Source organism: Zootoca vivipara, chromosome 11 (genome assembly GCF_965207765.1).
Source record: "Zootoca vivipara chromosome 11, rZooViv2.hap1.1, whole genome shotgun sequence".
Classification (NCBI taxonomy): domain Eukaryota; kingdom Metazoa; phylum Chordata; class Lepidosauria; order Squamata; family Lacertidae; genus Zootoca; species Zootoca vivipara.
This window is the reverse complement of record NC_142594.1, coordinates 50,093,530-50,104,618: the sequence shown is the minus strand read 5'-3', so window position 1 is coordinate 50,104,618 and position 11,089 is coordinate 50,093,530. Positions and strand designations below refer to the sequence as shown.

The following is an 11,089-nucleotide window of genomic DNA, read 5'->3' as shown; positions in this document are numbered from 1 at the left end:
AGTCCATATTGTTCTCCCCAGTCAATCTTTATGAGGTTGCAGTGTGTTTCTATTTATAGACAGCAGGTCTATCATGAGCATGTTATATTTTAAAAGCATTTCCATCTATTTTACAGACTTTTATGGTGCTATCAGCCAGGAACAGAATCTTTCGGTTTTCTGCCACCAAAGCCTTGTTTTTATTCAGTCCTTTCCATCCACTGAGAAGACTAGCTGTGAAAATTTTGATACACACATATCCTTCCAATGTGTTTCCTTCATTCTAAATCTCTTATACAGAACCACAGAGAACTGTTAGTTATGTATATAAGCTTTAGATACCTATTTGGACTGCCTGTATTAATTTATATGTTTAAATCAGGATTGATGGAATATTATTATTGTTAATGTCACCTGACGATGTTTTTTATTATTATTTGCTTTTCTCTTTTTTCTATTATACCTCCAAATTAAAAACTGAAATAAAAAAAGAAAATGAGCTGGTGCAAATGCACCTTTAGGAAAACTGACCACCAGCCATTCTACTGTGGTGAGTCCATACAATATGAGAATGAGCCACTTTTTTAGCTGGCCCTGTATATTAAGATCCCTTGTCTTGCAGTCATGTCTCATACTATAGCTAAATGATCAGAGCTAGTGTAACATGATCCCTTCACCTCAAAACAAACAACCCAAAATTATAAACAGCAAATGCCCCAAGTGTGCAACTGTAGGCTAGAAATTGGTTTGCTTATGCAGCTTTGTTCCATATTCCCTTCGCTGCACCCAAAATAGCTATCTTTAATATCTTGGTTTATTCTGTACTGGACACACTAGCCCTGTTTTGAAGGTATGAAATGTGTAGGTTGAACTCATAGAATCATAGATTTGGAAGAGACCACAAGGGCCATCCAGTCCAACCCCCTGCCAAGCAGGAAACACCATCAAAGCATTCCCGACAGATGGCTGTCAAGCCTCCGCTTAAAGACCTCCAAAGAAGGAGACTCCACCACACTCCTTGGCAGCAAATTCCACTGTCGAACAGCTCTCACTGTCAGGAAGTTCTTCCCAATGTTTAGGTGGAATCTTCTTTCTTGTAGCTTGAATCCATTGCTCCGTGTCTGCTTCTCTGGAGCAGCAGAAAACAACCTTTCTCCCTTCTCTATATGACATCATTTTATATATTTGAACATGGCTATCATATCACCCCTTAACCTTCTCTTCTCCAGGCTAAACATACCCAGCTGATAAGGAGGGGAGCTTTCCTATGCTCAACATCCATACAGGCCTGAATGTTGTGGGGTTGGGCATATGGTGAGCTGGCCTGCTTTGGACTATGACTAAAAGTGGCAACCATTGCCCCACTGGCGTATGAAGGGGGGGCACCATTTGGGGAAAGGGTGCAATCGCGGCCACCCCCCCTGGGACGCACGGCGCACAACCGTGGACGTGCGCCATGCCCAGGCGGGGTGACACGCCACGCCCCCGCGATGCTTGCCACGCCCCCGCGTGCAATGCGTCACCCCTCCCAGGTGCGCACCAGCCACGCCCCCGCGGGCTATGCTCCCGGGGCTGCTGCATGTTGCTCTGCCACTGCATTGTCCCCCTCCCTAAATCTTCCTTTGTACCTTCAAGAGTTCTTGTTTGGGTTAGACATGGATCTTGTTACCCAGAGAATAAAGGGAAAACTGTCTACTATTAAAAGGGTGAAAGGAGATTTATTCCAATCAACCTCAAGTGCTTGAAAATGTGCATGGGAACTACCTTGTATCAGGCCTGATGCTGACTATAGCCTAAGGTTCATAACAGTTATTATGATAAATAAACAACAAAAAAGCAAAGTTAAACTAAAGAAAATGCATTATTTTTAGATTTTTCCTTTTAATTTAAGAGCATGATAGTAAGTAGCATTAATCACATTTATTTTGGTTACTCATATTTTACCACAAACTGTTGACTGTTTATTTATTTGTTTATTTAATATACCACCTTATACCTGGAGGTATACCCCTTATTTTTCAGTGAAACACTATTTCCTTAACACACAATGTACATTATTCATAGCATTCATAACATGTGTGGTTCTCGTTAACTGTATTTTTATGACTTTAAACAAGCAGCCAGAACATTACCATATCGCTGAGTAAGTATCACTCCACACTTCATGTACAATCTATGAACTGAATGAGAATCAACCCATTAGAAGGCAGGAATGAACACAGAAGGGATGCCTGCTTGTAAGTGGGAAATACCAGAGTTGTACCTGATATTCAGATATGTGCACTGAGGTCTACTCAGGTGTAACTTGAGTGGGGGCGAGGAAGCGACTTAGCAGCAAAATAATGCTCATTTGTGCACAAGCCATAAGTCTCCTGTTATGTTGTCTTGCTTTGGAACTGCAAAAGTAAAGGGAGGGTGAGTCAAATAGCAGCTCATATGTGACTGGTGGGATGTATTTTGTTTTCTGGACCATACAATGTGCAAGCCTTATCCAGCAGTTGGCTCAGAGGTGGAAATAAATAAATATTACAATCGTATAATGAAATCTAACCACACCTTTGCCTATAATGCTATCATAGCGCTTCAATTTCCCCTTGGGCTTCATGTGGGAAGTAGCACATGAATAGCCTTGATCCCCTCCACACTGCTAATGATTTTGCTTCTCTGGCTTTGATTTTCAGGTATATTTTCACAACTACTTATACAGTTGAATTTGCAATAAAAATAGTTGCAAGGGGATTTGTTTTGAATGAATTCACCTATCTTCGAGATCCCTGGAACGCTCTGGATTTATTTGTTTTAATTATGACGTAAGTTTCAGTGTTCTTTCTTTGCAGTTTATAATTTTTCATACAGGTGAAAAACTACAGCTAGAATTCTGCTAGCTTCGCATGTGAAGATGCTGCTGACCTTGGGAGCATTTAAACATATAAGGTGGGAATCGCCTAACAAGTTCTGTCATTGCAAGCCCCGTGTGAGGGCTTCTGCTTGCGTAACAGGGCTTTCCCTTCCTTTCCTCCTCCTCCTCACAACTCTGATGCACCCCAAAATTGGCTCAGGAAATCTGGGGAGAACCCCAAAACAGTGGGGGAGGGGAAGGAGAGGAGGATAGTTACGCCTGGCAACCTGCACTACTTGCATTGACAGAATGTTCACCATAGGATGATGCTGAATTCCACCCATTGTGGGTGTAGTTTGACTTGTTAATCTACTAATTCTAGCTACTATTACGACTTCATGTTGTGCCCTTTTGGATGAGGAGTGTATTGGACTTGTGTCAAATTTTAAGTATATGTTGTGGAAATATCTGCACAATTTTGAACAGTTTATGAATGGGCCAGTCACTTAAACTATATATGGAGGTTTGTTTCAGTATAGGCAGAATGCTAGTACAGCGTGTGGTGTGGTGGAATAGAATGGTCTGTGGCCCTGCCGTCCCTGAGTTTGCATACACACAAAATGGGACTTTGTGCATGCACTTTACCACTGAGTGAGTATGGCCCTTTCCCAAAAAACAATATATACACATGAAGCTTCTTTATCCTAAATCAGATGATAGGTCTTACTAACCCACTGCTGCATGCTCTTGGCAAGCAGTAGCTCTGCTTGAGTTTCCTGCTCCTTGAGATTCCCCCCCCCCGGAAGTGTGGGAGATTGAGCTGTGTACTACCACACAGTTGTAGCCCACAGGACACACTAATAGCCCATTGTATAGGGGAAACAGGGATTGGCGGGGGCAAGCAAGAATATGTGTGCAGAATACAAACTATAGCTACCAGTAGCATTGTCTTATAAAATGATTAGTCTGTCAATATCTTTTTTCATATTTTGTAATTTTCAGGTACGCAGCTTTGGCTTTTCCTTTTAGTAGCATTTCAGCTATCCGAATTTTCAGGGTTCTGAGAACTTTAAAAGCTGTTTCTGTAATCCCAGGTGAGAGGGTCTTTTTCTTGCTTTGTCTATTTGTTTAGTTACTAAATTTTTATACCACCTTTCACTCAAGGAATTCAAACTAACCCAAATAAGAAACAGTTAAAAACAATCTATTATGAAAATTCAATGAAACAGTAAGTCACAAAAGAGAAAAGTTCTGACAACAACACAATTTATAGATTAAGGTTAACAGATTTTTTTTCCATGAATCCAGGAACACTTTTCAACTTCAGTAGGAAATGGAATGATAGGATTTTGTCAGGGGGCTGATTTGTAAATCCAGGAACTGTCCCTGGAAAACAGGGATGTCTGGTAACCTTATTATAGATCAAAGCTGAACTTTAAATGGTACCAGAAGACTGTTCAAACTCTGGTGCACTTCCAAAAACAAATCAGGAGACAGACACTATCAGAAGGTGACACACTATTATGCACTCCCATCTCCCCATCCATAAAGCACATTGCAAAAGTTGGACTTCAGGGCTGCTTTCCAAAGCATAGACCCTAAAGATAGTAGCTGAGAAACATAATTCAAAAGGGCTGTAGTTTTTGTCCTCTCTTATCAGTCTGTATAATATTTACTCTTCTGTTCATAGGCCTGAAAGTCATTATAGCTTCACTTCTTCAGTCTGTCAAGAAGCTTGCCAATGTGATGCTGTTGACAGTTTTCTGCTTGGCTGTCTTTGCCCTGGTTGGCCTCCAACTCTTCATGGGCAACTTAAAACATAAATGTGTCCATGCTTCTTACTTGACTAAGAACATCAGCAAGGAGGAGTCATGCACATTAAAGGATTCAGGTAAAAACACCCCCGTTTAAATCTGTAGCATATTGCTTTCATAACCCTGGTACTTTTTGTACTGCCAAAACAGTGTTTTACTTTCAGATCATTCCTAAACTGGCATTTATAAACTGATACAATAGCATCCCATGCACCATATTATTAGGTGGTTTTGAAGTTTCATCAAACCATGTTGAGTCAGATTTAGACTTTATATTTTGCTAGCATCTTTATTTGTGTAAGAAGTAATAGCAACAACAATAATAATAATGCTGTCATATGACTTGAGCTGAATTCTGTACGACACACACAGACCAACAGCACAATTCAGCCAAACATAGACCTGGATTATTATTATTATTATTTTTAATGGTTCTGGAGAGAGAGTTCTAAAGTTGTGGAGCTACCACTTAGAAAGCCCTATTCCTAGTACCTCCCCAGATTATCTGGGCCTTGACATTCATTGGTTCCTCAACCAATCCTCCATCTGCATCTTTCTAACTCAGCCAGCCCATGACATAGCAACTTCCAGCTTGATTTCTCTTCTCTTTCATCCATGTGGGATATAAGGGGGAAGGATATTGGAATTCACTTATTGAACTTAGTCTATCTAGCCTTGGCATGAGTAACCTAGCCTTATTGATGAACTCCTCTGAGGAGTCAAGGACCCCAGTGCACCCCATGGTAGTGATTCTGCCTCTTTTGGAGCAATTGCCTTCAGGGAGAATGAAAGAGAGTTTCAGGAGACATCATGAGGGGCAATCAGAACGCTACTGAGATGGATGACACTCTGGTGAGGTGGGGCCTTCTTCTGGCTCCCTCCCCAACTGGTGACTGAAGGCAGATCTCTTCCCTCCACTCCATGGAGAGTGAATTTTCTTCTTCTGTCTTTGGGACTGGTGCTCTTTTGGGGGAGCCACCTGGGCTTCAGTGTTGACTTATGTGAAACAATGCAAGTGTATGTGGGTTGGTGGGCCAGATGCAGGTTAGCCACCTGATTGGGAGTTTGTTATTTAGCTGATAACTGCATCCATTGTATTGTGAGGTAGGAAGAGACTTTAAATGACCACTATTACTTTTGCTTCCAAAATGTTTGCTTCCAGACGTATACCAGAAAACGAATTCTTCTTCTGATGTATTGCTGCTGTGTGGATACACCTCACACCCCAAGTAAGTGTATCTGAGGACCAAACTAGACAATATGTTAATTGTTAAAGGTAAATGGCCTCAGCCCTATATGCTTAAAGGAGTGTCTTCACCTCCGTCATTCAGCCTGGACACTGAGATATAGTTCCGAGGGCCTTCTCGCGGTTCCCTCACTCCAAGAAGTGAGGTTACAGGGAACCAGGCCTTCTTGGTGATGGCAACCACCCTGTGGAACACCCTCCCATCAGATGTCAAGGAGATAAGTAACTATAAAACCTTTAGAAGGCATCTGAAGACAGCCCTGTATAAAGACGTATTTTATGTTTGAAATTTTACTATGCTTCTGTATATGCTAGAAGCCACCCAGAATGGCTGGGGCAACCCAGTCAGATGGACAGGGTACAAATAATAATAATAATAATAATAATAATAATAATAATAATACAATTAACAATTAAAACAATTAACATGCTTAGTTTTAAAATTTAAACAGCTGCCATGCATGACTGCCATGCATTTAATAATTTCCTTCTATGCTGCAGACCTGATAAAAATCACCCCGACTCTGTTGGTGGAGGAGTATATCTATAGTGGATTTTTCCTTCATTCTGAAAGGCAGAATTTATGCAGATGAAGACCCCCTAACAGTTCTAGTCCCTGTCTTCATTGGCCTAATAAGAGTAAAAACAAAACTCTACTCCTTACCCCAATTCTTAGCTAGGGAGGAAAGTGTATCAATCATCTCTTTCCCTTCCCTTCAGATTCTGTGTGGTGTCCCCTTCTTCCTCTTCCTATCACTGAGCATAGGCAGCTGCTATCCTTTGCTCACCTTCGGTTGGTGGAAGGAAACAAAATAAACTTTGTGCCTTTGAAAATGGTCCATACTTTGCCTGTGGTCCATTCTGGAGAAGCACCAGGGGCTTCCCTGGCAGGAAGGGGTCAAGAAAACTGATCCACCTCCAACACACTCCACGTAATCAATGTAGCTTATTGACAAGTCTCCCCCTTCAATAGTAGATGGATCTGACTTCTGAAAATGTATTAGAAGCAAAGGAAGAGTGATGCTAGATCAGGCCAAAGGTCTATCTAGAAACAGAGTCCAGCATGTCTTTCACAACAGCCAACCCAATGTCTTTGGGAATCATCCTCTCCTGAACTGTTTTCAGAGGCATGCTGCCTCTAATACCTGATGCAGGAGAGCCATCATGACTAGTGATTGGGTCAGATCTTCCACTGGGGAGAAAAAGGAAGAGGAGGAAGTATGTAGGAGAAACTTTCCTTGTCACTCTCATCATATCTAGAAGAGACTCTCCAAGAATGTGGAACAGGCTTCCTCAACCTCGGCCCTCCAGATGTTTTGAGTCTACAATTCCCATCATCCCTGACAACTGGTCCTGCTAGCTAGGGATCATGGGAGTTGTAGGCCAAAAACATCTGGAGGACCGAGGCTGAGGAAACCTGATCTAGAAGAACATTTACATGTCACATCTATAAAGTCATCTGGACAGTCTTCCTAATACAGTATGGTAAAAGTGGGAGAAAGTCTTACACGCCAAAGCAGGTTTCAAGGAACATGTTATCTTTGTACAAGCAAGCATTCACCAGAGACTATCCCCAACCACTCATAGAAAAGCCTCTGACCTTTTCTTGGTCCTCTCAAAATAAGGTCACAGACCACTCAGTTTGCCTACCTTTATCTTTTCCTCAGAGGTGCAACACAACTTAACTCACAAGCAGTGCAAAGGTTCCCCTCATGGGATCTCCACAAGCTTATTCTGGGCTTTAGGTAAAATAACAACACCTCACTGAGCCACTGAAATAAGTCTCTCAAGGTCACTCCTTATCACAATTACATCTGCCAGGTGATTGTTAGAACTAGGGGTACTGTCTATTAAGAAGCAAATCCTTCACCCAGACCCTTTTGCCTCCACCCTTTATAGTTACTGCTCCCACATGGACTTTGAGATAGGATGGTCTAGTCTCTGTCCTATGCCATTATGCCTTTAATAGCTTTCTCTGAACATATAAAACTTTTCTGTAGCAGGGGAATAAAATTATAACTTATCACAGGGGCCAGCAAAAATGTTGATAATGTTGGTTTGATTTTAATAAAATCTGTTCAGTATTGATGTTGAGGTTGTAACAAAGCCTAGAAGATTAAGTATGTTTGAGAAAGATATGAATGTCCAGATTCCGCTTGTGAGGTAAACAGAGAGATCTTTTACTTGAAAGTTATCAATAACATAATGTATTCTCTTTTATTAGTGAAACTGAATGTAAAAACGGAACCTATTATTGTGTGAAACATGGAGAAAATCCTGATGGTGGATACACCAGTTTTGATCATTTTGGATGGGCCTTTCTATCATTGTTCCGACTGATGACACAGGATAGTTGGGAAATCCTCTATCGGCAGGTAAAACTTTTTTTTTTAAAAAAAGTACAGTACTATTGGTATCTACTTGAAGGGTAGATGTCCTTTAACATAGCAGGGATAGTTGGGTTATGGCTCCACCTTCTGGTCAAGTCAGAAATGAACACTTTGTAAGTAGACTGGAAGTACCGTGATGCTTCCATGGACTTGCCAAGTGGGATACAGGAAACATACCCTTCAACATTTCTCAGATGAAAATAGGAACATTTTTCACTCCCTCCCACAACTGACCCTTCTCAAGCCCCTGCCCCCATTTTTTGTGCCTCCCCCCATGGAGAATTTCCTATCTGAAGAAGCGTGAATGTCAGCACCACTACACCAACAGGACACAGCACACACACATACACACCATCCTAAGAAAACACCTTAATCCATTTTTTTTAATTTTTTTATTCTTTGGTGGAGTTACAAAAAAACCCACACACCAATAAATACATTTTAGAAAAGGGCAAGATTAGGCACAGGTGCGCAAAGCTTTAAAAATCATCATCACCATCATCATCATCATCATCATCAATACCCCTTGTGCCCCACTCCTGCCCAGGACAGCCATGCCTCAGAGCTGGCACATCACACAGGGCTGAGCCTTGGTGGTGGCAGCCTTTTCTCCACTTCTCCCATTCTCCAGCAGCTGCTATGAACTGCACAAAGGAGGAGGCTGTCAGTGGCAGCCAGGGAGAGGCAACAGGGTGCTCCTTCATAGCTGCCACTGCTGCCGCCACCACCACCGCTCGGGACAAACACTGGCTCATTCTCCTCTCCGAGCTCAGCCCTCTGAGGATATAGGAACACTAGTATCATGAAGCCCGTTAAATTAACGGGTGCTAGAATTAATTAGCGGGCTCCCCCCCCGTGACTCACCCACCGCCACCACCTCAGCCCCTCACTCAGTGCCTTTCCCGCCCCCCACCCCAGCCAGCTGCCTCCTCAGCTTCCTCTCTCCCTCCCCATTTCCCACCCTCTTTTTCTACTCCTCCCCCCCCCTCTCTCTCTCTCTCTCTCTCTCTCTCTCTCTCTCCCCTCGCTGGTCCCAGCTGCAGCAGCCCTTCCAACCCCCCCCCCAAATCCACACACACTTCCAGGGACTAATTCCCCCTTCCCCTGCGGGTGCGTCCGCCCTCCCGCCCTCCTGCTTTCGCCCCTCAGTAACAGCTAAACAATCCTTCAGCCCAGCAGCCGCATCACTCGCGGCTCGTGCGCTCTCTCTATCCACACACACCTACCCTCCCTTTCCCTTTCGCCGGCACACGCCTGCCCCCTCTCCTTCCCCTCTAACGGAGAAGAAACCAGGAGGAAAGAGAGAGATCCTTCCGTAGCGCAGCAGAGGCAAGGGGAAGCCGTGCACTTTTTTTTGTATGGTTGTGTATATGCAAGCATGTAATCTCTCTCACGGTCCTGGTTTATCCCGTCCAAAGTCTCTGTGCTCCAAGTCCCAATGGCTGTCCGTGGGGCACATGCACAGTAGCGCAAACCCACGGACACAGGGACTGGATGCAGAGACACTTGCATATTATTATATACTAGTGTATTTCAGCCCGTTCAATAACGGGCGCTAGAACATCCTGGGGTTCGGAGAAGCGCTTGCACAGCGCTTCTCCGAACCCTGGGACCTGTCCTTGCTGTCGGCGGCAGGGGGACAGGAACAGAGGAGGAGAAAGCGCTGCTTTCTCCTCCTTCCTTCCTCTCCTCCAGCCGCCGACAGGAAGGACGCGGGACACAAACGCCTACCTCGCCGCCGCTGCTTCGCGGCCTCCCGCCGCTCCTCTCACGGGCCAGGGAGGGTTGTGAGGAGGAGACCTCCGCCGGCCTCCACCCTCACTTCCCTGACGTGCCCTGCAGTGATGCGGTGTCCGGCCGGGAGCGGCGGTTGGAGGAGGCAGAGGGGGGGAGAGTGCGCGCGTGCAGTCTCTTCGTCCAATCCCTGTGTCCCTGGAGCACATGTGCATTAGCGCGGAAAACAGGACACAGGGAATCTGGACGCAGAGACACTTGCACTTTATTATATAGGATAGGAACAATCCAGGAAAATTGGGACACTTGGTGGGTATGAAACATAAGCCCAGGAACTTAAGGAGAAACTTAGAAGCAAGCAATAGAGATCAGCAACAGAAAAAAAAACCCATCGGGAACAGAAAGCCTACTTCCAATACTAACACTGAACAGTTTAATAGGGGGAAAGACTTATAGTCTTTTTTTTAAGCGCATACAATTTACATTGAAGGTAAACTGAAGGAAATCTATGCTTCATGTTGGTACCAACCATGCTATTTCACTTTGGCTAGCAGGGATGGTATGTTGGGACACAGCATAGCTAATCCCAATAGGGTGGGCCCCTTGACTGCACCCGTGCGTAATTTATCATGGAGAGACCTGCTGCAGGACCCTCCTTCCAAATCCAGCCTCTGCCTATGCATAGTTATCAATTGTGTAGCGATGAATGAAAGTGTTTGGAGAAGCCCATGCAGCTTCTGTACAAGCCTTATGTAGTGAAAACCGCAGAAGCAACTGCAGCCCTAGTGGAATGAGCGACCAATCAAAGGGTGGCTTCTGTAAAGCTGTCAGAATCTTATGAAGGGAACCTGTGTGCCATGGAAGGACACTTCAGCATAGCACCTCTAAGAAAACATTTAACTAGAAGTATAGATGGAAGGAGAATTAGGTTAAGAAAGAATAGCAGAAATGGCTACAGCCTGCCTCTTCGTGGTATTTGTGTGAAGGCCCTTCCAAAGGCCATTTTGCAGGAATGATAGTCAGCCACAGATGTCCTCTTAACAGATACCTTGTTCTTGATGCACCAAGCACGAAGGATGCAAATGCT

General features: G+C 43.9%; 1 protein-coding gene across 1 annotated transcript in view; it reads left to right on the top strand.

Annotated features, from left to right (window-relative positions):
- Window positions 1-474: 474 nt before the first annotated feature.
- LOC118092094 (sodium channel protein type 5 subunit alpha-like) overlaps window positions 475-11,089 on the top strand; it is a 43,471-nt gene continuing 32,856 nt past the window's right edge. Inside the window, exons 1-7 of the mRNA XM_088654246.1 lie at window positions 475-529; window positions 1,888-2,122; window positions 2,661-2,789; window positions 3,821-3,912; window positions 4,509-4,709; window positions 5,795-5,861; window positions 8,103-8,253. Coding sequence (XP_088510372.1) covers window positions 475-529; window positions 1,888-2,122; window positions 2,661-2,789; window positions 3,821-3,912; window positions 4,509-4,709; window positions 5,795-5,861; window positions 8,103-8,253 — 930 coding nt within the window. The remainder of the gene's footprint in view (window positions 530-1,887; window positions 2,123-2,660; window positions 2,790-3,820; window positions 3,913-4,508; window positions 4,710-5,794; window positions 5,862-8,102; window positions 8,254-11,089) is intronic.